The sequence below is a fragment of the Selaginella moellendorffii genome, unplaced genomic scaffold, assembly GCF_000143415.4.
Source record: "Selaginella moellendorffii unplaced genomic scaffold, v1.0 SELMOscaffold_84, whole genome shotgun sequence".
Lineage (NCBI taxonomy): Eukaryota > Viridiplantae > Streptophyta > Lycopodiopsida > Selaginellales > Selaginellaceae > Selaginella > Selaginella moellendorffii.
In genome coordinates this window covers 186,133-210,548 of record NW_003314345.1, presented here as the reverse complement: position 1 = coordinate 210,548, position 24,416 = coordinate 186,133, and the positions used below count along the sequence as shown (strand labels likewise).

Here is a 24,416-nt window from a genome sequence, read left to right as displayed (position 1 = left end):
TCTTTGGCACAAATGAGAGTCCAGTACATAGGAGGAGGATTTGCACCCTGTCGCGAGTAACTTCTTCTAGTTGATCCTCCGGCAGTTCTTCCGGATCTCGCCTTGGCTCCCCGTCTTGACTTCGATGAGGCTCATCTTCACCATGGCGTCGGGGAATTTCTGGAGCCAAGTTGATCCAAAGAAGGAATTGAGAGCCACATTGAGCGTGGTGGATCCGTCCGTGAAGAGGAGCTCGTCCGAGGCGAGCAATCCCCTGCCAAGCGCGAGGTTGGAGTAGTAGCTGTTGTCGAAGGTGTTGGGCGTGGGGTCGAGGCTGACGACGGTGTTGGGATTGGGATTCTCTCGCGGGCATTGGGCTTTGAGGCTCTGCGCGAAGGTTGGATCGAGAGAAGGGTCCGTGTCGGCACTGCTGCTGAATCCATACAGCCGGTTGATGAAAGTCTTGCAGTGTGCCACTCCGATGGTGTGAGCTCCTGAAAGATCAAGCTATGGATTCTCGATGGAAACAAGAAAGATGGTGTGTCTTGCCTGAGAGAGTTATCATGTTGTCTTGCGAGAGGCCTTTGGCAGCGAAGCGCTGTGTGAGCTGATTGATGGAGAAAGAAGGGTCGGGCAAGCTGGACGTAGCCTCGGCTGCCGAGGAGATTCGCCCGTCTCGTCGTCCCGCGGGAACGTCCCAGCGCGGCCCTCCAACCTGTGGCACAAGAAAAACTCGATTGAGTTTCTGTCGATTCTCTCCAGCAAACTTAGCAATCGATCGACCTGGACGACTGCATCGCGCGTGGCAAACGCGAGAATGTCCGCGCACGAGACTGTTCCCGGGCACTTTGCCTCGAGCTGCGCCTTTGCGGCGTCAATCACCTCGAACCCCCGGAGCGTCTTGTTTGGCGGGGCGTCCTTCTCGGCTCCACCTTTGGTGCTCGGCGTGGTATCAATCAGCACGGAAGCATCGCATCCCTGACCATCCAGGAGGAGAAGTGAGAAAGCAGAGGAAGCTCGGTATGAGAAACTGGGAGAAGTTTGGCAACCTGGACGAAGCAGTCGTGGAATTGCAAGCGAAGAAGTCCAGCGGCCAATCCTCGGTTGGCCGACACCGCGCTGCTAACCACATTCTTGACGATTGATTCGGCCTGCGGACACGTCGTGGAGTAGAATCCAACTTGGATTTTCTGCGCATCAATGCTGCCCAGTCGCGGCAGCGAAATCAAGACAATGCATTCGAGTAGCAGCAGCAGTGGCAGCAGCATTGTGTCGAGGGCTGCGATCTAAAGAAAATTCCCACTCGTGAAAGCTAGAAGTACTTGTGTAAGATAGAAAAGAATGCTTGTCTCGACGCTCTTATTTTGCTCGATCGCGAGCTAGCGCGCCTTTTGGCCTTGCTCGTTTTATGGGACACTGGTCGTCTCAACAAACTGTGTGTCAGCGAGTGGGAGCAGCATTCAAGGTGGCAAAGCTCGTATCCAGCTAAGGAAGATGTTATCGCTCTTGCGATTGCGAGGATTACCACTGCGATTCCTCAAAAAAAAAAAAAAAAAAAAAGCCACAGACTTGACAGAATCACGGGATGCTTACGCCCGACGAGCAAGAGACAATATCTGTGTAAGAAGGAACAATCAATCCGCGTCTGTGGCTGTACCAGAAAAGAGAAAAAGACCATTTTTGAGGCTTGGATTCTGGCTTTAACTCGCTTTTGAGGAGCAAACATTCCCTGCGATCTTCCAAAAGCTCATGCTTGAGCTCAAGCTAAACACGGAAGAATCGATCTGGCATGGCAGCAAACTTTAGCTATTCATGGCTTCTTGTCGAGGAGCTGGATGTTGTTTAGCCGCTCCAGCGCGAGGACGAGCGCTTGCGTGCCGAGGTTGCCATCGCCGTGAGCTTTGAGAGACACGTAGAGCTGCTGCGCGAGAGCGAGGCCCGGGAGGCAGAGATCCAGCCTAGAGCACTCGTTGATCGCGATCCCCAGATCCTTGACGAAGTGATTCACGTAGAAACCCGGCTGGAAGTCCCGGCGCTGGATCCTCTGCGCGTACAGCTCCAGGGACTTTGATCCCGCCGCCCCGCCGGCTATGGCTGCCACGTAGCTCTCCACGTCCAGCCCGGCATTGTGCGCGAAGAGCATCCCTTCCACCAAGCCCACCATGGTGGTGGCGATGGTTACCTGGTTGGCCAGCTTGCAACTCTGGCCACTCCCGGCGGCGCCCATGAAAGTTGGCGATCCCATGCACTGGAAGAGCGGCGCTAGAGCGGTGTACACTTCCAGATCGCCGCCAACCATGATGGAGAGCTTCCCGGCCTTGGCGCCGCGATCGCCACCCGAGACCGGGGCGTCCAGCGCATGGCAGCCGCGATCCAGCGCGCGAGCAGCGATCTCTCGCGCCAGCGCTGGCTCGCTCGTCGTCATGTCCACCACGATCCCGCCCGGCTCCAGCCCCTCGAGGATTCCCAGCGGGCCGAGGATTACCTGGCGAACGTCGGCAGGGTAGCCGACGATGGTGAAGACGACATCGCTGCGCTGCGCGACCTGGAGCGGGGAATCGGCCAGGAATGCCTGGCCGGGGCCGCACAGATCTTGGGCCTTGCTGGGCGTGCGGTTGTAGACCGTGAGCGCGTACCCGGCGTCGAGGATGTGGCCACACATCCATCGCCCCATCACTCCAGTGCCGATCCATCCGATGCGTGTCTTGCCCGGCGCGATTTCTCTCTTCCCTGATGATGCTGCTACTTTGTCCGCGGCCATAGCTGCCGTTACCGTGGGTGTAATCCACCTCTGGAATCTAGCTAGGGAGCTGACGAATCGCATTTCCTTCTCAGCCCTGGCATCGCGTGAACAGCAGTGACCTAATTCCTGTAATGCATGTTTCATTATTGGCATGTTTCATATGGAACAGTACGGTTTTATGAGAGAGAGAGAGAGAGTAGCCTCAGCCGTGTGTAGCCTAGGCAGCAAACGATGGCATCTTCCACGTCCACGTCCTTGACCTCCTGTTTGCGGACCGGGCATCGCCGGTCTGCCCAGGCCGTCACCACGCTCCGATTACGCTATGGAGATTGTGCATCTCCAGTCAGTATCTCGAAGCGTTTGCAGAGTTCGTTTCCCGAGTGGGTTGTAGACTGGAGGCCCGATTGTTCGAGTGATGTTTACATTGGCGAGATAGTATTGGAATTTTGTCTTGCGATCTGCGCCACGTAGCCAGCTTTTGAATGCCAGGCTGATCCAGCTATCGGGGACAGTGGTAACTGGTTGCTGGAGGAGAGTGTCCAGATCGACTTTAAGTTTCTTTGTCCGTCGCCTACAGTCATACCACCAGCCCGTGTTGTGACTGTCTGCGAGCAACTGGGAATCTTGAATTGCCACACACACACAGTGTCTCTGCGGGCGGTTAGGAGGAATTGGAGTGTGTCTCTCCACGCCAGGATTTCTGTTGGCATGGGAATTGGTTACAGCGCCCGAATTCCGGGCACCAATACAGGAGGATCAGGGGTGCTGTAATGTGTGCATCGCACATCTGTCGCATCCCATCGATATATGTTCGCGTTTCGCAGACTTGCCAAAAGTTGACGGTGTGCTCGTTGAGCAGCAGCAAGCTTGGTGTGCACTTCTACCTTCTAAGGACGTTGCTGATGCAGGGTGATGCTTGTACTGTGTTGCTCTTGTGGCATCATGGCCTGAATATAACAGGGGGGGGTCCCTTCCCGAAAGCCAGCAGCTCTGTAGCTCTGTGTCTTACTGAGAGCTGTGTTCGTGCGCAGAATCTCGCGAGCGCATCACCCTGAACCACAATAAATAGAGTGTACTTGTGACCCACAAATTGCATAGACCACATGTTGTAAACGTACAATACAGGGACTATAGATTTTTTTATTGATGTTAAATGAGTGGCTGAAAGAATGCACAGATCAAACAGCGTGCACGTTAGTGCTACATGAATAAAAAACGTGAAATGTGATCTCTATTGGATCACTGGTATAAATACCCCTTCTCTTGCCCATGTTTTCACCAACCTAGTTCTTTCTTTTGCACGCACAGATTTTAGATCAAACAGTTTTCACAACGCAACCATTTCAGAATGGCTGCAATCTTGTTGATGATCGTGTTGATGGCTGCAGCATGGAAGATGGTGTGCATTGGCAAGAGAAAAGAGAGAGCGAGATTTCTAGCATCACTCCACCCCGTGAGAGATGCCCACAAGATCTTGTGGTATATGTACTCGGTGGAATTCCCCTTCCTCTCACAAAAGGCGCTCGAGTTTGGCACCATCCGCACGCTGGGCATCCCCGGGATCACAAATCTGCTCTTCAAGACCAAGTACGGCCTCAAGGATCCCGAGAAGCGCGCCGCCGAGACCAACATTCTGGTGAGCGAGATGATCCACCACCACGTCGACAGCGATCGCGGCTCGTACGCGGTGAGGAGATTGAATGGAATCCACAACAAATTCAAGATCCCAAACGACCAATTCGCCTACGTCCTCTGCCTCAACGTGATCAGTCCCATTGATTTCTCCGAGAAGTTTGGATTCCGCAAGTGGACCGACAACGAGAAGGAGGCCGCGTATGTTGTGTGGCACGACGTGGGCGTGAGGATGGGCATCACAAACATCCCAGACAGCATTTCCGAGATGCGAGACTACATTTGCGAGTACGAGGCCAAGAACGCCATCTTCACGGACAAGAACAAGAGCATCGTCCAGGATCTCAAGCATCTGGTGCTGGACGCGTTTCCTCAGCCCGTGCAGCCGCTGGTAGAGACTGGGATCTGCGCGCTCATCGATCCCACAATCAGGAGTGCTGTTGGATTGGAAAAGCCCCCCGTGATCGTGGAGTGGATCGTCTTGGGTGCGTTCAAGCTGCTGGCCGGGAGCTGCGTGTCCGCATTTATGCCTCCCAGACGTGTGGAGGATGCGAAGGGCAGCATTGAGGTGGACTGGTGTCCTAATCCCGCTGCCAATCCGGAAGAGTACCGGCAGCTCAACGTGAATGTATCGGCCACCAGCATTTGAGAAGGGATACAAGCTGGCGGAGCTGGGAGTGCTGAAATCCGGCAAGATTGGACCATACTACGATGGGGGATTACGTTGTCCCTTTCAGCAAATGCATGCATAGAAATACCTTTAATAAATTGTTATGGTTTTGTTATTACTTATTAATCCAATTGATTAATCTCGCCGTTGCCGGGGATCGAACCCAGGTCGTCCGCGTGACAGGCGGAAATACTCACCAGTATACTACAACGACATCAGACAACTAATAGAACTTAATTGCGCTCCTCGGACCGTTGGTTCGCGGAAGGAACCCGGACGGCATGTCTGCGTTGAGCGGTTGCGATGGTCTCGGGGCCCTTTGGATCCAACGACCAGTACCTGCTCTCCATCCGACGCACGAGTGTGTGCCACGCACGCGGGCCCCCTCTGGACGGCGTGGATTGCCGGACGCTTGACAAGCAGCTCAATGTGGTGCATGGTTTTTGGGAGAAACGGGACAGTGTGGTGAGGAGCCTCTTTCTCCTCTTTCTCCTCTCTCCTCTCCTCTCCTCCTCCATCGCATTAGGGATTGCGCTATCCCTTCCGCCGGGGCGCTGGCGCCATGAATCGCAGGCGCGTGGCTCCAGATTTTGGATACAATGCAGGGGTGCGCCGCGAATCCCATCCAGATTTGGGCAAGGCAATGCGGTGGATGATCTTCAAGGCGATCGATCTAGCTCCATTGGGAGCGGCGGCGAGGATTTGAAGCATCTGGATCGCGTATTATGCCAGCATCGAGCTCCGGCGCCGCGAAATATCACTGTGGATAGGCAGAGTAGCTCAGGATAGGGATTTCGGGCATCCGGCATCATGCCTCCCAGTAGAAGAAGCTCATCGGCGTCCCTCCTCCAGCAGCGCGGCAAGGGAGGCACAAAGCCTACTGCCATCACAAACTGGATTCCCTGCCAGGCTGCAGTAACATTCACCACAAATAAGATGAAAAACATGCTGGAACAGACGCTTACGAAAGAGTGAGCACGCCACTCCCGGTGTTCAGGTTTGTCATCTTATTGTTATCCAGCTGGACATTAACAAGGGATGAAATCAATTGCTGAACAGACATTTTAATACTTGATAGAGTTGAATATATGTTTAAATGATTTCTATGTCCTTCTAAAGTGAATTTCATGGACTGTCGGCTCAGGAAACGTCTGCACAGCTCTTGGGCATGACAAAAACTCCACCTCCGAGTGAGTTCCAAAGTCTTGGCCTCTTACATGACCTTCGCATAGATATCCTGCAGCAGTAGCTCAAGTAGCACAAAGCAGAGAAAACGAAAACGAACTTTTACCTCGTGCAAGCTGGCTTTGATCGGTGTAGGAGCTATGACCACACCTGGAGATTCATGTTGGCACAAACTAACCAAGATATGCATGGTGCCAAACTCGAGCGTCTTTTGTGAGGGGAAGGGGAAATCCACCCAGTACATATACCACAAGATCTTGTGGGCATCTCTCACGGGGTGGAGTGACGCTAGAAATCTCGCTCTATCTTTTCTCTTGCCAATGCACACCATCTTCCAGCCATCATGAGCAACACGGTCATCAACAAGATTGCAGCCATTTGGAAATGAAAACTGTTTGATCGGTCCTGAAAACAGCTTTTGTTTTCTACACTCCTCTGTGGGTTATGAAACAGGGGCAGGAGAAGAGGTAGTTATCCTACAGAGATCACATCTCACATTTTTAATTCCATGGTTCACCGTATCTTATTCCGTGCACGTAACCAGTATGTCCCATAAGTTGCACGTTTTCCATTTGGTCCTACCAAAACGTCTACACATCCTTGTTTACAATGTGCAAGTTAACGACAGATCACTTGCAAGCCTAAGACCACCCGAAAAGAATAACATTGCCTAACCCTTAGCATGCTTATCTACCTGGTTTGTTTACAGTCCATTTGTGCCCAATGGGGTGCAATCTTGTAGTATCTGGTGAGTATTTCCACCTGTCACCCTGGCTGCTGTGCAGTTTTTCCTTGCATCACAAATGTTGAATGGCAGATACACATTAATGGGGCAGCGCGAGTGGGACTGCCCTTGGCATCCTCCACATTTCTACCATGAACTGATTCCACTCCACAATCACCCAGGGCTTTTCCAATGGGATCGCCACCATTGGGTCTCTGGAGCCAATCCCCGAGCAAAACAATTGCCAAACTTTTTCTTTCTCTGTGTTTGAATCTATTATCTGGAAGGTCTCCAGCCCATATGTTATACTTCAATACAAGTAGAGTAAGGTGATTAAGCATATATTAAATAAACATTATTATATTAAACTCTTATACAAAAAATAGAGAGTGTAGAATATAGAAATCTCATTTCTTTTTATAAGTTTTATTTAATTGATAAATCTTTTAACAATCTTTTTCCATATACCTCATTGAGCTTTTCTATCTTTGAAAAAATCAACATCTATTTGTATTATCTATGGTTCTCACTAAGAAAATAAAAAAAATTACACTCAAGATCCAAAGGGCAAATAGAGTTTATAGGCTTATAAGTCTAATTTTTCTCTTCCCCCTTTTTAATTTTTAGATTGATTTTTGCTCTTGAATTTCCCCTAGAACATATGTTAAATTCATAACAACATGTGAATTACCAAGTTTGACTTGGATATTTTACATCAAAGTTGGTTATTCTTTATATTAGATAATAATTTAAATGTCTTTGGAGATTGGTTGAGGATTAGATAAATGGAAAATTTATCAATTAACTATGTATAATAACTTGGTGCTTTTATATTATTATGCTGTATAATTTTTGATTTAGCTTTTAAAAATCTTAGTTTAAAGATGAAATTTAATGGTTGAACGTATTTGAGAAATTTCATGCACAACCACCTAGTGAGCTAAAAATATTTAACAAATTAAGCATAGAAATGGATGAAATTAGGGAAGTTCAACCACTTTTGAATTATTATGAAAGATTTTTTGTTAAAAAACTTTAATTAATATTAAGGCAAAAAGTTTCAAAGTAAATACTAAACATATGTGTTTTTTTTCTTTTTTTGTTCCTTTTAATATACAAAGTTCATGCATAGGTTTTGCTCTAGGGTTTATTGGGTTTTTAATTAAACCATGTTTTTCCCAATAGTATAAATTAAATGAAGTGATCTAGACACCAAACAATTTATGCATGAGGTGCAAAGTGATCGGTTAATAAGAAAAGATATAAAATACTTTTTTATTTTACTTTTATTGTTTCTTTTACTATTTCATTCACCAGAATCGCTTTAAGTCACATTTGATTTAAGGCGCTATATACATTAAAGTTAAGTGATTATATATATGGGCTATGTGCCATTAACATTTCGGTAAGTTTTTTTGATAAGATTGTAAGTGAAGGTTATAATAGTGAGGATTTGTTTAAGTTTGAGCTTGGGAAGGTTTTAGAGCTCGACACATAGAATAAAGACACAATAAATATGTGTAGAGTGGTAAAGAATTTTGTAATTTTGAAGAATTTTGTAAGTAAAAACTAGTACTTACTCACTTCTAGATTAATAGTACAAAGAGTGACTTTTAAAAAGTCTCTCTCTTATAAAAGGTAGTTGTCAATTAGTGCCACTAATTATGATACTCCTAGTCAAACATCACTTGAGTGTCATACAAAACTAAGCAAAAAGGTATAACAAAATTTTAGCACATCTAACTATAAACCCAGCTTCTTGAATGTATATATAGTTAAATTTTGAGTAATTATTTCTACTATATTGTTAAGCAAAAGATCATTAGACAAACTCATTAGTCTTTAGTAACATCTAAAGAAAGTGAAGCAAATGGTATAAGAAGTACATTGAACACTTATTTGATGAAGTCATAGTGCAATTTCATACATTTTAGGATTTGAGAATCAAAAAATAAAATATTATATTTTTAAAATAATTAACTCAAAAACTGCTATAAATTTTTGTTTTAATTGTGTCATTCACACTAGAAAAAATTCTTGTGCAACAAGAAGCAACATATAGAATATCCTTATAAAATTTTAAAACTTTTCTATAATATATTTGTTGAATTAAAGTTGTTTGACGGTTTGTATGTGCAATTTTTTTAGCAAAGTGACTGTGTTCAAGTTTGGGATTCTATAATTTTATTCATTACTAAAAACCAAGGCATAAACATTTTATGCCCCAACTTATAATTGAATGTCATAAGCCAAAAATTCTCCCAACTCAAATTTTTTAAAGAATGCCCCTAAATTCAAGCATTTCTAAAAAGTTTAAACTTTCAATTTTCAAAGGAAATGGCCTTCTTGATAAGAATCAAAATTGACTCCTATTTGTTCATTGCCAAAGGATTCTAAGCCAACCAACTTGGAAATGAAAACAAATTAATAGAAAATTTTTTATTTAGGATTGTGGATATTTATATTAAGAATGAAAAAAATAGGAAAATTTATTGCTAATAAGAATGCTAGAATGGTTTGTTTGATCTTTCTACTAAGTTATAAAACCTAAAATATTATATTGAAAACATGTGATTTTATATAGTAAATTGGTTTTTTATGTTGAATTTTTATAAACACATTTTAATGTGTTTTATGGATTTTATCTTCTAGTGTTTCTTTTAAAGGGCCCTTCTATGAAAGAATGCTCATCCACACCTAAAGTCTCATTCATATCTTTTTCAATGAGATTAAAATTGGTCCAAAATCTTTATGCATGAGTCTAGGCTGACTAAACTGCTTTACAACTCCAATGTAAATGTCATAGACTGTATCACCTCATATGTTCATACAAAGCTCTACAACCACAATGTAATGGGATGATGGTATATTATAATCAATAACTTGTTAAAACCACTAGGCATGCCACACTAGATCAATGATTTGCAATGCTAAACAAACATTATGATTCCAAAGCTTTATCCCAACCCACCTCAAAATGCCATAGGCATCCATCATTCCCTAGTTGCTTCCTACATATTCCAAAGTCAATTAGCTCCCACAACTTTGTTGTTATGTCTAGTGCTTGCTTCATCAAAAACATCCCATGCCAACCAACCCCTGTCAAAATATTGTGAAGTTTTGATGCTTTGGTCACAAAGTACAGATTGTCACATGAACCAAAGTAACTTCTTCCATTGTCAATCCATTTTTCATGGCAAAGAAATGAACATCTTTGCTATCTCCACTTGCTTCACTATCATCACTAGACTCATTGTCCCAAGTGGAAAGTGCTCTCTTCTCTTCCTGAGGAACCTACACTAATCCTAGATGTACTTTTACTGTTGTTGCTGTTGTCTGCTGCTATGGTCTTTTGCCACCACCACTGCTGCTGCTGCTGATCTTTTAATACTGCTGCAGCTGCATGTCAATAAGGCTACTGCCCAACCATAAGGACTGCTGCCCCTGCTCCATTTGCTCCATGTCCCATTGCCCACTGTTGGCACTGCCATGGATGGCATTGTTTTGTGCTGAAGTGAGCAGGTGGCAATGCGAGCACCTAAACCCTAAGATGAACCCTCACTTGTCGCTATCTACTATGGCATAGTGCTTAGATTCTGAGTTGTCCTAGGTGGTTAGGTATGAAGGGCAACATGAAAAAGAGAGTATAGTTACATATGCTAGATTGCATCTACTATACCTTATATGTTATCATATTGTCATGGTTGGTAGTGATATTTTTAATGTATTTTTGGTTTGCATAAGCAATACCTAGAATATACTTAGATATTAAATAGTAGAATATCCCATAATATTCATTTAGAATAATCTTGTCTTTTCCTAAACAGTTAATACTCTAGTTTATAAATTCTCTTAAGAAAATTGGTGATTATTATTTACACACTTCTGGTCTCGTAGAAGTTTTATTCTACAGCCATGCTAAGGAATCTACATTAATTCTTGCAAAACATGTTGGGGATTGTGTTGGCTGCCACCACATTTTTAGCACTGTCTTGGTAAGGTGGCTTTGATACTTTCCAAGATAAGCTCCCTACTTCAAAGATGGATTTTCTAGGTCAAATGTCCAGAAAACCTATGAGAATGCTGGCCAAGTTGCATCAGAACAGTTATCCTTTGGCAGAGACAAACAAAATAGCATCCTATCAAGGTTCCATTCTAATTTTCAAGCATCTGGGAAAGTTTTTAAGTTTTTGTTAGCTGCAAGCTGCAAAATTTTAACTTGGAAGTAAGGACTATGTTTTCAAGAACAAAAGCAAAGTTTTTTTTCTTTGTTTGAATGGCCTTTTGGCTCATTTTCCTCTGGTGGCTAAGTGTTCTTTTGCTCAGGCAATGGTCAATTGAGATCTTTGAGCTCACCTCCAATGGAACTTTGGTGTGCTCTTTGATCTGGGGCTAAGTTTTATATATTTTCTTATTGTCAGATCTGGGAGACTGTTACTATGGAGCCAAAAAGCACAGACTTTTTTGCAACTTGGATGCTTTAGGCATGAATAGAGCGAGTATGAAAGCTAGATAACTATGGTTATCCATGCAATGGAAGCTTCCCCATAAGATCACAGATGAAGTAATACTTTTGGAGCTCTGAATTACTTGCTTAGTTTTTCTTTGTTCAGATGGACTCACATATATAGGTGTTTGGAATTTATCACGGGCTTGCAGTCATGTGGAAGAACATGCACAAGTGTCATTTATAGCCACAACTTATGACTTGCATTAGTAAGTACATAATATTCTTGAATGGTACCTTCTTTTGCAGGTGAACTATGGAATTCATGACAGTTGACCACTGGGATAAGGTGCTGGGTTTCAAAGCCCATAAACTCTGAATAACATATGATATTTCCATGGGGTTCCTTGAAGGTGTAAAATTCAGGTTTGTCAACCTCGAAATGTTGGTAATCTCATTGCAAGCATTAGGTTTAGGGAGACTATATTAATATGGAAAGAACGCAAAGTGGTGGTCAAAGGGTACTCTCAAATCTTCTCACACTAAGAACATAGGCTGGGCTTTGAAAATTATGATGCCTTTGCATCTTGGAGTGGATATCTCTCGTGGAAGATATAAAAGATGGCAATGGAATATAGAGTTTGACTTGAGGCTTGGAAGTATAGTCTTAAGAAGACTGAACTATATCTATAGGCTCTTGACATGATCTTCACATGGACCATAAGTAGCACAAAACAGAGTAAAAAGAAATAATGAAAACAAACTTTTACCTTGTGAGTGTTGGGATGATAAATGCTTTAGGACTAATTTCATGTTGCTCCATATTCTTGTTCCTCTGCTTCTTGGGTTGTATGTTAAGAAGTCATTATGTGCTTCAATTCCTTCATTCCTTAACTAGGAGTTTGATTCTATCCCTTTGTTCAGTAAGACTAATTTTTGCTCCATTGGCTTTGGCCCATGTGTCCAAGGGATAAGGTGGTAAAGCACCAAAGGATAAAGGGTGAAAACTATATGCACCTACATATCCCTTAAGCTTCTTGATATACTTGGACAATTGTATGTTTGAAGTTTGGCTTTTTGGGTTATAAAACACATAAATTGTTGTATTGTACTTTAAGGTGCCCATCCATAATTGTTGTGAATGTGACTGCAGATATCAAAAGTTATTTATTGGCTAGTCCTTTAGATATTCTTTCCTTACTACCATGATGATAAGAAGTTGGTATTGCTAGATCCTTTTTCAGTTTCCACCTAAGTTAGTTGAGAAATTAGTCACTACCATGCATCTTGTGTAAGTTCTATTCAATCACAATGGTGTTCATTTCATATCCAAATTCGCAATCTAGTGCCATTTCATATTTAGTAAGTTTCAAGTTAGTACTAGAGACCAACTCTTAATATAATAAGGATGGCTAAGGGTGAAAGCCCAAAGCATGTATTCCTTGAGAAGAGGGGGGGGGGGGGGGGGGGGGGGGGGGGTTTTAAGGTTTCCTATTTATAGGAGGGAGGGCAAGCCTAACTAACCCATTTGGGGGATAATTTAACTTGGGGGCCCATCCCTGTTTTGGATTCCAATTGGGGCCAAACCCAAATTCCACACTATGTTAGTAAGGATAGTGGGTAGGTCAGGCATAGCTGACCAATTTGAGGCATAGTTTAACTCTTGCTTGCGTGCCTGTCTTTGTTTTGCATTCGACTTGGGTCTAAACCCAAGTTCCACATTATGCTAGCTGATGGAGAACCAATATCGTCGTATTAGGCCACTAGTATACTAAAGTAGCACTAAACTCCGTTTAGCTCCATTTTGCGTATTGGTCCTGGCATTGAGATGTAGATGCTCTAGGACTGTTCCAATGTCACTCCATGCTCATGTCCCTTCACTCCTTGGGTTGAACACTCTATGCTTTAATTCTTTCGTTCCTTGGCTGCATGCTTGGGAGTTTGGCTCTATTCCTTATTCAGTGGCCCAAGGCCCTGAAACTCGGGTTCCACTCCACTATCCTTGGGGACATGTGGCATGTGGCACATAGAGGGTTTAGGCTCCGCTTCGTGGTTATCCTATGGTAAATCACTATAAGATAAAGGGTGAAAACCACGTGCCAACTTTGCAAATAAATCAATCAATGTCTATTATTACCTTTTTGTCCTCATTACACCTCTTTCACTCTTGTCAATGTCTTCACTCTCCTTGTATTTGAGAAGATTACTATTTAGCAAAACCTCATTTTGAAGCTAGAAACTTCTTTAAGAAGCTCTGAGAGATTGCATGAGGGCTATTGCTTGTTATTACTCTAACTTTTTTAGCTTCTAATATAACATCTTTATTAGCCCAAATCTAAAGCCTCTAGAGGATAACATTTTTTTGTGCCTCCCTATCCCAATAACTTTGATCTATTTGGTACCATCTTTAGATCTGGCCTATTCTTGAATACACTCCCAAAAAGGTATGCATGATGGTATGTAAATATGTATGGTAGGGCACACTAGTCATAGGGAGAATCATGGCAAAAATTATTTGGCAATCCACAAGTTTTGGGAGGTCTCAGCATTATTGGTCCATGTGACATGGCAAAGGTGCTATGTTACAAAATTCTCCTAACCAAGTAACCAACCATGGAAGCTCATATTTAGGCAAAGTCTACTTGTGATCTAGCTCAAATATAACACTATAAGATAGTGGATGGAGGATTTGCATTTGCTCTTTGCTGAAGAGCCAAAATAGGTGGTCAAGAGAGGCACATTGGTCCAAGGGATTTTTAAGCTGTGAAGCAAGTTTCCAATCAGTTGAGAGATGCTAGATATAGCATGTAGTGCTCTTCCCTACAGAATGTCTTGCTATCCACTTTGAAAAGATTGTTAAAGAATAGAGGCTAATTCTGGTAGTCCTCAGCCTAGGAAAAAGTTACATGTTAGTGGCTTTCAAACTCTCAAGCAACTGATGGGGGTGTTGAGGGATGTGAAAAAAACAAGGAATATACAAGTTTTCAACCTATAATAGTGGAGGAAGGTTCCTTTGGATCTTCTTTGTAGCATCCGAGGCAAAGAAGGGGTAGCCTTGGCTAAGATGATGTCTCAAACCTGGGGACTTTGTGATGTTGAATATATGATGCAAAATTAGATAGGGAAAAAAAATAGATTTGGAGCCTGGACAGGGGCATTTATGGCCCTAACACCAATCTGGGGGGATGGCAATATGGAGGTATGGTTTGTTGTATCTCTAGAACAAAATGTTAATCGTCCCTACTAGGTTGTGCAAAGCAATATGTTGCTACCGACAAGTGATAAATAGGTCATGCCACTAGTGACAGATGAGGAAGTTAAGGGGGGGATCCAAATAGTGCGACAAGCCTTGAAACAACTGGTAGTGACGGCTATGCTTGAGGGGGACAACATTCTCACTTTTTCTTGTTTGAAGTCAAGGAAGCATAAGATGGTCTCTTGACAAGCAAGGAGGAGGTCTCTAAGGAGATCCCCGAGCTATAGAAGAAGGGGATCAAACAAGGAGTCAAGGCAAACTAAATGGTGGACAACACACTCACCTTTTGAAAACTATTGGTGCAAGAGAAGGTCAAGGCCACCTTTTGGTTAGTGGCAAACAATGGGTTACCAGTTAAATAGCAATTCTAGGAAGAAACATGCTAACAGTGCAAGGAGTGTGGTGAACTAAAGATACTATAGCATGTTTTATGGGAATGCAATGTGACAAAAGAAGTATGGTGACAAATTCTCAAAACAGTGCATGAACTAGAGGATGTTCCGGAGTTTGAAGCTAGAAAGGGGAATGTTCTCCATTAGCTCAAACGAGCAAGAGGTTCGGCCACTAGTCTGGCTTAGAGGCATATTTAATATTAAGGACAATACAAATGGGGTATGCAAGTCCAGTGGGATAAGATTGGAGTTGAAGTCTTTATGTTGGTGTGGGAGGCAATAGGCCACAAGCACTAAGCTATCTGGATAGTGATAGAAGTGCAAGCACTTTAGGAAGTGTATAATCACCACCATTTTGATAAACAACAAGTGAAAATTTCTATAGTGGTGACCTTGTGGTGGAGACTTACTCTTGTTATGGTATGCCTCCACTATGCCATCCTAAACGAATGGGTGACTAGAGGGGTGGAGGAACAAATAGCTCCCATGTTTCGGGAGAGTGGACAACAATAAGATCCCTTGGCAGTGGTGCCCCCCTAACTTTGTTTTACATTTGGCTTGGGAGGGGGACATTTGGATATCAACATAATCTAAAAAAAACAACCACAACCTCTTTTACTTCAAGATTACATTTGGTTGAGATGCAAGATTATCACATAGAGTACCCAGTTGAGAGATGTAGTTTTTATGTTAGTCCCTTTGGGACATAGGGAATGTACATACTTATGTGCCTAATCTTGAATCATTATTAGAGTCTATATAGCATGGGTTAAGATGCAATATGCCCTCCCTTAGATGATAATTTAGATTCTCATGGGATAATTTACTATGCTATTTTTTTTAAAGTAATACTTTATTACTTTTTTAATTAATTTTATTTAAAAATATTTTTAATAAAATAACAGTTTTGACTACAAATATTTTAATAATTTTATAAAATGATAATATAATTTGTTTAAATTTTCATTTTAAATAAAAAATAATTAATAAAATTTTAATATAAAGGAATGTGCTATATTATCCTGTATTTATATTATTATTTAATGAAATGTAATGATGGAGTTTAATATAACTATGTCCATGGTTGAAGCTCTAGACTAAGCTCTAGTGGCTAGAAATATTATATGGTTCCTTACTCTGATTCTTTATATAGGAGTTACATGTGTTGAGAGTTGCAAAGATACTGAAAAGTAGAGGCAAAAGTTCAAGTATAATTGTTGAGAAAGAGGAGTACAGGAAAGCTAGAACCCTAAAACTATTTACGCACCTAGACCATTAGTTGAGCTACTCACACATCTAGAGCAAAGAATAAACATGATTTTTATTAGTGATAATTAAGAATAATAATATTAAACTTTAATTAGCAACGGTTTACCTTGCTTCTACTTGGAGACAATACCAATAAATTTAACTACCTTACCTTTTCTTACTGACCTCTTACGCATCTCTATGGGAATAGTCTCAATTTTGTCACTCATATCTCCAACTCTCCTCTCAAGATTTAAACCAAATTTCTCAAGGTTTTCAATCTCATTTGAGGTGAATATAACCCTATTAACAACTGATAATTCTTTAAGTATTGCATCAGGTTTAATCACTACAGTGTCTTTAAGCTACTTTATATGGTTGACATTGGTGTTGCAGCAATACAACCAACACCATCTCGAAAATCCTACTTACTTTTGTTCATGGGGCTGGAACAAAAGCAAACTTATTACCATAAATCAAAGTTTAATATTTACCGTTCAAAAGCATCCCTAAACACCTTATATTAGATTTTGTTGGCACTTGGTAGATTATCTATTATGGTTCTATATTATAATAAGCGATTTCAACTTGTTGTGATGCACTCTAGTGCATATGGTTTTCACCCTTTATTTTATGGTGATCTACCATAGCATAACCATAAAGTAGAACTTAAACATTCTATATGCCATGTGTCACATGCCACGTGTCTAAAGACAGTAGAGCAGAACCCAAGTTTCAAGGCCTTGGGCCAATGATTAAAAGAACAGAGCTAAACTCCCAAGCTTGTAGCGAAAGAGCAAAGGAACCAAAGCATAAAGTGACTTGTGAGCATTCAACTCAAAGAGCAAAAGGATAGAAGTATGGAATGACATGGGAACAATCTTAGAACTTTTAACATCCTAATGCCATAACCAGCAAGCAAAATAGACCCAAATAGAGTCTTACCCTATTTCAATATATCGATGGCCTAATGCCAAGATATGCGTATTCCACTAACTAACATGGTATAGAGATTACCTAAACCAAATGCAAAATAAAAACAAACATGCAAGTGGGAGGTAAACTATGCTTCAAGTTAGTCAATTATAACTAATCTACCCACTATCCCTACTATACATTTGAAACCCCAGTGCGACCCTTCCAAAGGCGCAAGGAGGACTTTGTTCCTCGACCTGGTGGCCCATGTAGGTTCGAAACCTACATGGGCCACCAAGTCAAGGAACCCCTTTTCCCTACTTTAGAGGAATGTTAGCTTCAATATTTATTTTTAGAGAGATTCACAATTAAGGTGTATGTGAAGTCCTTAAGTGGTTGATTCTAATGGAAAAGACTATATGAAAAAACAATAAAATGAGAAGAAAAAAGAGAAATGAACTTGAAGAAAGTGATGTCTTGATTAGAACATCCTAACTTCCCACCACCTTAACTAAAGTTTGTAAAACATAACTTAGAACCAAAGCCAAAATCATTTGGTTTAAATCAAGTAAAGTCAATGAATGACTTTAGATCAAGGTTTTTTAAAAAGTAAAGAACAGATAAAAGATACAATAGAATCTTTTATCATTTCTTTCTTGATATATGAAACTAAAAAGGCCATCCTCTAATTTTTCTGTTCTTAGGCCTTGCTCTTAGGCATGATCTCCACAGCTTGCAATTGCAAGTCAGCTCACAGCCTTGCACTTCTCTACAAGACACAGCTGCTCCCTGGCATGAGCCAGAATGATCACCATTTTATCTAAGAAAGTCTGAGTGGGGAGGGCCTTTTTGACCTGGCACTGTCCTTGCTGTTCTTGCTCGAGATCCCAGGCAGGAGCATTTGGAAATGCCTCTCACAAGAGCTCCATGGATTGCTTCTCCTCCTCGTCCATGGTTGTCGATTAGTCCAAGCTGTGTGGCGTCACAGAGGGCAAGCCAGGGATATTTGGCACTTCTGAGAAAATCACAACAGTTCATTATTAGTGAGTCATGAATTTGTGAGACAATCCATTTGTCATGAATGCCTGTAAAACAAAGAACTGACTGCCGAACATATGGGCTGGAGACCTTCCAGATAATAGATTCAAACACAGAGAAAGAAAAAGTTTGGCAATTGTTTTGCTCGGGGATTGGCTCCAGAGACCCAATGGTGGCGATCCCATTGGAAAAGCCCTGGGTGATTGTGGAGTGGAATCAGTTCATGGTAGAAATGTGGAGGATGCCAAGGGCAGTCCCACTCGCGCTGCCCCATTAATGTGTATCTGCCATTCAACATTTGTGATGCAAGGAAAAACTGCACAGCAGCCAGGGTGACAGGTGGAAATACTCACCAGATACTACAAGATTGCACCCCATTGGGCACAAATGGACTGTAAACAAACCAGGTAGATAAGCATGCTAAGGGTTAGGCAATGTTATTCTTTTCGGGTGGTCTTAGGCTTGCAAGTGATCTGTCGTTAACTTGCACATTGTAAACAAGGATGTGTAGACGTTTTGGTAGGACCAAATGGAAAACGTGCAACTTATGGGACATACTGGTTACGTGCACGGAATAAGATACGGTGAACCATGGAATTAAAAATGTGAGATGTGATCTCTGTAGGATAACTACCTCTTCTCCTGCCCCTGTTTCATAACCCACAGAGGAGTGTAGAAAACAAAAGCTGTTTTCAGGACCGATCAAACAGTTTTCATTTCCAAATGGCTGCAATCTTGTTGATGACCGTGTTGCTCATGATGGCTGGAAGATGGTGTGCATTGGCAAGAGAAAAGATAGAGCGAGATTTCTAGCGTCACTCCACCCCGTGAGAGATGCCCACAAGATCTTGTGGTATATGTACTGGGTGGAATTCCCCTTCCTCTCACAAAAGACGCTCGAGTTTGGCACCATGCATATCTTGGTTAGTTTGTGCCAACATGAATCTCCAGGTGTGGTCATAGCTCCTACACCGATCAAAGCCAGCTTGCACGAGGTAAAAGTTCGTTTTCGTTTTCTCTGCTTTGTGCTACTTGAGCTACTGCTGCAGGATATCTATGCGAAGGTCATGTAAGAGGCCAAGACTTTGGAACTCACTCGGAGGTGGAGTTTTTGTCATGCCCAAGAGCTGTGCAGACGTTTCCTGAGCCGACAGTCCATGAAATTCACTTTAGGAGGACATAGAAATCATTTAAACATATATTCAACTGACGAAATCTCTATCAAGTATTAAAATGTCTGTTCAGCAATTGATTTCATCCCTTGTTAATGTCCAGCTGGATAACAATAAGATCACAAACCTGAACACCGGGAGTGGCGTGTTCACTCTTTCGTAAGCGTCTGTTCCAGCATGTTTTTCATCTTATTTGTGGTGAATGTTACTGCAGCCTGGCAGGGAATCCAGTTTGTGATGGCGGTAGGCTTTGTGCCTCCCTTGCCGCGCTGCTGGAGGAGGGACGCCGATGAGCTTCTTCTACTGGGAGGCATGATGCCGGATGCCCGAAATCCCTATCCTGAGCTACTCTGCCTATCCACAGTGATATTTCGCGGCGCCGGAGCTCGATGCTGGCATAATACGCGATCCAGATGCTTCAAATCCTCGCCGCCGCTCCCAATGGAGCTAGATCGATCGCCTTGAAGATCATCCACCGCATTGCCTTGCCCAAATCTGGATGGGATTCGCGGCGCACCCCTGCATTGTATCCAAAATCTGGAGCCACGCGCCTGCGATTCATGGCGCCAGCGCCCCGGCGGAAGGGATAGCGCAATCCCTAATGCGATGGAGGAGGAGAGGAGAGGAGAGAGGAGAAAGAGGAGAAAGAGGCTCCTCACCACACTGTCCCGTTTCTCCCAAAAACCATGCACCACATTGAGCTGCTTGTCAAGCGTCCGGCAATCCACGCCGTCCAGAGGGGGCCCGCGTGCGTGGCACACACTCGTGCGTCGGATGGAGAGCAGGTACTGGTCGTTGGATCCAAAGGGCCCCGAGACCATCGCAACCGCTCAACGCAGACATGCCGTCCGGGTTCCTTCCGCGAACCAACGGTCCGAGGAGCGCAATTAAGTTCTATTAGTTGTCTGATGTCGTTGTAGTATACTGGTGAGTATTTCCGCCTGTCACGCGGACGACCTGGGTTCGATCCCCGGCAACGGCGAGATTAATCAATTGGATTAATAAGTAATAACAAAACCATAACAATTTATTAAAGGTATTTCTATGCATGCATTTGCTGAAAGGGACAACGTAATCCCCCATCGTAGTATGGTCCAATCTTGCCGGATTTCAGCACTCCCAGCTCCGCCAGCTTGTATCCCTTCTCAAATGCTGGTGGCCGATACACATTCACGTTGAGCTGCCGGTACTCTTCCGGATTGGCAGCGGGATTAGGACACCAGTCCACCTCAATGCTGCCCTTCGCATCCTCCACACGTCTGGGAGGCATAAATGCGGACACGCAGCTCCCGGCCAGCAGCTTGAACGCACCCAAGACGATCCACTCCACGATCACGGGGGGCTTTTCCAATCCAACAGCGCTCCTGATTGTGGGATCGATGAGCGCGCAGATCCCAGTCTCTACCAGCGGCTGCACGGGCTGAGGAAACGCGTCCAGCACCAGATGCTTGAGATCCTGGACGATGCTCTTGTTCTTGTCCGTGAAGATGGCGTTCTTGGCCTCGTACTCGCAAATGTAGTCTCGCATCTCGGAAATGCTGTCTGGGATGTTTGTGATGCCCATCCTCACGCCCACGTCGTGCCACACAACATACGCGGCCTCCTTCTCGTTGTCGGTCCACTTGCGGAATCCAAACTTCTCGGAGAAATCAATGGGACTGATCACGTTGAGGCAGAGGACGTAGGCGAATTGGTCGTTTGGGATCTTGAATTTGTTGTGGATTCCATTCAATCTCCTCACCGCGTACGAGCCGCGATCGCTGTCGACGTGGTGGTGGATCATCTCGCTCACCAGAATGTTGGTCTCGGCGGCGCGCTTCTCGGGATCCTTGAGGCCGTACTTGGTCTTGAAGAGCAGATTTGTGATCCCGGGGATGCCCAGCGTGCGGATGGTGCCAAACTCGAGCGCCTTTTGTGAGAGGAAGGGGAATTCCACCGAGTACATATACCACAAGATCTTGTGGGCATCTCTCACGGGGTGGAGTGACGCTAGAAATCTCGCTCTCTCTTTTCTCTTGCCAATGCACACCATCTTCCATGCTGCAGCCATCAACACGATCATCAACAAGATTGCAGCCATTCTGAAATGGTTGCGTTGTGAAAACTGTTTGATCTAAAATCTGGGCGTGCAAAAGAAAGAACTAGGTTGGTGAAAACATGGGCAAGAGAAGGGGTATTTATACCAGTGATCCAATAGAGATCACATTTCACGTTTTTTATTCATGTAGCACTAACGTGCACGCTGTTTGATCTGTGCATTCTTTCAGCCACTCATTTAACATCAATAAAAAAATCTATAGTCCCTGTATTGTACGTTTACAACATGTGGTCTATGCAATTTGTGGGTCACAAGTACACTCTATTTATTGTGGTTCAGGGTGATGCGCTCGCGAGATTCTGCGCACGAACACAGCTCTCAGTAAGACACAGAGCTACAGAGCTGCTGGCTTTCGGGAAGGGACCCCCCCCTGTTATATTCAGGCCATGATGCCACAAGAGCAACACAGTACAAGCATCACCCTGCATCAGCAACGTCCTTAGAAGGTAGAAGTGCACACCAAGCTTGCTGCTGCTCAACGAGCACACCGTCAACTTTTGGCAAGTCTGCGAAACGCGAACATATATCGATGGGATGCGACAGATGTGCGATGCACACATTACAGCACCCCTGATCCTCCTGTATTGGTGCCCGGAATTCGGGCGCTGTAACCAATTCCCATGCCAACAGAAATCCTGGCGTGGAGAGACACACTCCAATTCCTCCTAACCGCCCGCAGAGACACTGTGTGTGTGTGGCAATTCAAGATTCCCAGTTGCTCGCAGACAGTCACAACACGGGCTGGTGGTATGACTGTAGGCGACGGACAAAGAAACTTAAAGTCGATCTGGACACTCTCCTCCAGCAACCAGTTACCACTGTCCCCGATAGCTGGATCAGCCTGGCATTCAAAAGCTGGCTACGTGGCGCAGATCGCAAGACAAAATTCCAATACTATCTCGCCAATGTAAACATCACTCGAACAATCGGGCCTCCAGTCTACAACCCACTCGGGAAACGAACTCTGCAAACGCTTCGAGATACTGACTGGAGATGCACAATCTCCATAGCGTAATCGGAGCGTGGTGACGGCCTGGGCAGACCGGCGATGCCCGGTCCGCAAACAGGAGGTCAAGGACGTGGACGTGGAAGATGCCCAGGCTACACATGGCTGAGGCTACTCTCTCTCTAGACCGTTATGAAACCAGTAGAGTAAATAATAATTCATTATTAGTGGACAATCAAACAAAGAACTGACTGCCGAACATATGGGCTGGAGACCTTCCAGATAATAGATTCAAACACAGAGAAAGAAAAAGTTTGGCAATTGTTTTGCTCGGGGATTGGCTCCAGAGACCCAATGGTGGCGATCCCATTGGAAAAGCCCTGGGTGATTGTGGAGTGGAATCAGTTCATGGTAGAAATGTGGAGGATGCCAAGGGCAGTCCCACTCGCGCTGCCCCATTAATGTGTATCTGCCTCAACATTTGTGATGCAAGGAAAAACTGCACAGTAGCCAAGGTGACAGGTGGAAATACTCACCAGATACTACAAGATTGCACCCCATTGGGCACAAATGGACTGTAAACAAACCAGGTAGATAACCAGGTAGATAAGCATGCTAAGGGTTAGGCAATGTTATTCTTTTCGGGTGGTCTTAGGCTTGCAAGTGATCTGTCGTTAACTTGCACATTGTAAACAAGGATGTGTAGACGTTTTGGTAGGACCAAATGGAAAACGTGCAACTTATGGGACATACTGGTTACGTGCACGGAATAAGATACGGTGAACCATGGAATTAAAAACGTGAGATGTGATCTCTGTAGGATAAATACCTCTTCTCCTGCCCCTGTTTCATAACCCACAGAAGAGTAGCTGTTTTCAGGACCGATCAAACAGTTTTCCTTTCCAAATGGCTGCAATCTTGTTGATGATCGTGTTGATGGCTGCAGCATGGAAGATGGTGTGCATTGGCAAGAGAAAAGAGAGAGCGAGATTTCTAGCGTCACTCCACCCCGTGAGAGATGCCCACAAGATCTTGTGGTATATGTACTCGGTGGAATTCCCCTTCCTCTCACAAAAGGCGCTCGAGTTTGGCACCATCCGCACGCTGGGCATCCCCGGGATCACAAATCTGCTCTTCAAGACCAAGTACGGCCTCAAGGATCCCCAGAAGCGCGCCGCCGAGACCAACATTCTGGTGAGCGAGATGATCCACCACCACGTCGACAGCGATCGCGGCTCGTACGCGGTGAGGAGATTGAATGGAATCCACAACAAATTCAAGATCCCAAACGACCAATTCGCCTACGTCCTCTGCCTCAACGTGATCAGTCCCATTGATTTCTCCGAGAAGTTTGGATTCCGCAAGTGGACCGACAACGAGAAGGAGGCCGCGTATGTTGTGTGGCACGACGTGGGCGTGAGGATGGGCATCACAAACATCCCAGACAGCATTTCCGAGATGCGAGACTACATTTGCGAGTACGAGGCCAAGAACGCCATCTTCACGGACAAGAACAAGAGCATCGTCCAGGATCTCAAGCATCTGGTGCTGGACGCGTTTCCTCAGCCCGTGCAGCCGCTGGTAGAGACTGGGATCTGCGCGCTCATCGATCCCACAATCAGGAGCGCTGTTGGATTGGAAAAGCCCCCCGTGATCGTGGAGTGGATCATCTTGGGTGCGTTCAAGCTGCTGGCCGGGAGCTGCGTGTCCGCATTTATGCCTCCCAGACGTGTGGAGGATGCGAAGGGCAGCATTGAGGTGGACTGGTGTCCCAATCCCGCTGCCAATCCGGAAGAGTACCGGCAGCTCAACGTGAATGTGTATCGGCCACCAGCATTTGAGAAGGGATACAAGCTGGCGGAGCTGGGAGTGCTGAAATCCGGCAAGATTGGACCATACTACGATGGAGGATTGCGTTGTCCCTTTCAGCAAATGCATGCATAGGAATACCTTAAATAAATATGTTTAGTT

At 44.3% G+C, this 24,416-nt stretch overlaps 3 protein-coding genes across 3 annotated transcripts; 1 reads left to right on the top strand and 2 right to left on the bottom strand.

Annotated features, from left to right (window-relative positions):
- Positions 1-50: 50 nt before the first annotated feature.
- Positions 51-1,395, bottom strand: LOC9651836 (peroxidase 5). The gene is made up of 4 exons (XM_024661718.1): positions 1,029-1,395; positions 763-957; positions 529-694; positions 51-473 (listed from the first exon to the last, which is right to left on the bottom strand). Exons 1-4 carry the CDS (start codon positions 1,245-1,247, stop codon positions 67-69), a joined length of 987 nt encoding a protein of 328 aa, XP_024517486.1. The 5' UTR covers positions 1,248-1,395; the 3' UTR covers positions 51-66.
- Positions 1,396-1,642: 247 nt separating this feature from the next.
- On the bottom strand, positions 1,643-2,833 carry LOC9651835 (probable 3-hydroxyisobutyrate dehydrogenase-like 1, mitochondrial). Its single transcript, XM_002987720.2, has one exon. The coding sequence runs from the start codon at positions 2,801-2,803 to the stop codon at positions 1,790-1,792; it is 1,014 nt and encodes a 337-aa protein (XP_002987766.2). The 5' UTR covers positions 2,804-2,833; the 3' UTR covers positions 1,643-1,789.
- A 1,215-nt stretch (positions 2,834-4,048) lies between these two features.
- LOC112341484 lies at positions 4,049-24,389 on the top strand. The gene is made up of 2 exons (XM_024661667.1): positions 4,049-4,121; positions 23,403-24,389. The coding sequence occupies exons 1-2, from the start codon at positions 4,071-4,073 to the stop codon at positions 24,387-24,389; spliced, it is 1,038 nt and encodes a 345-aa protein (XP_024517435.1). The 5' UTR covers positions 4,049-4,070.
- Positions 24,390-24,416: the final 27 nt, after the last annotated feature.

Excerpts from the sequence above, each read along its gene's own strand:
- LOC9651835 (XM_002987720.2), bottom strand. The coding sequence starts at position 2,803 with ATGCGATTCGTCAGCTCCCTAGCTAGATTCCAGAGGTGGATTACACCC.
- LOC112341484 (XM_024661667.1), top strand. The coding sequence starts at position 4,071 with ATGGCTGCAATCTTGTTGATGATCGTGTTGATGGCTGCAGCATGGAAG. Across the intron at positions 4,122-23,402 it reads TGGCTGCAGCATGGAAGATG|GTGTGCATTGGCAAGAGAAA; the intron begins GTGTGCATTGGC and ends GCATGGAAGATG.
- LOC9651836 (XM_024661718.1), bottom strand. The coding sequence starts at position 1,247 with ATGCTGCTGCCACTGCTGCTGCTACTCGAATGCATTGTCTTGATTTCG. Across the intron at positions 958-1,028 it reads TCCACGACTGCTTCGTCCAG|GGATGCGATGCTTCCGTGCT; the intron begins GTTGCCAAACTT and ends CTGGATGGTCAG. Across the intron at positions 474-528 it reads CAACATGATAACTCTCTCAG|GAGCTCACACCATCGGAGTG; the intron begins GCAAGACACACC and ends TTGATCTTTCAG.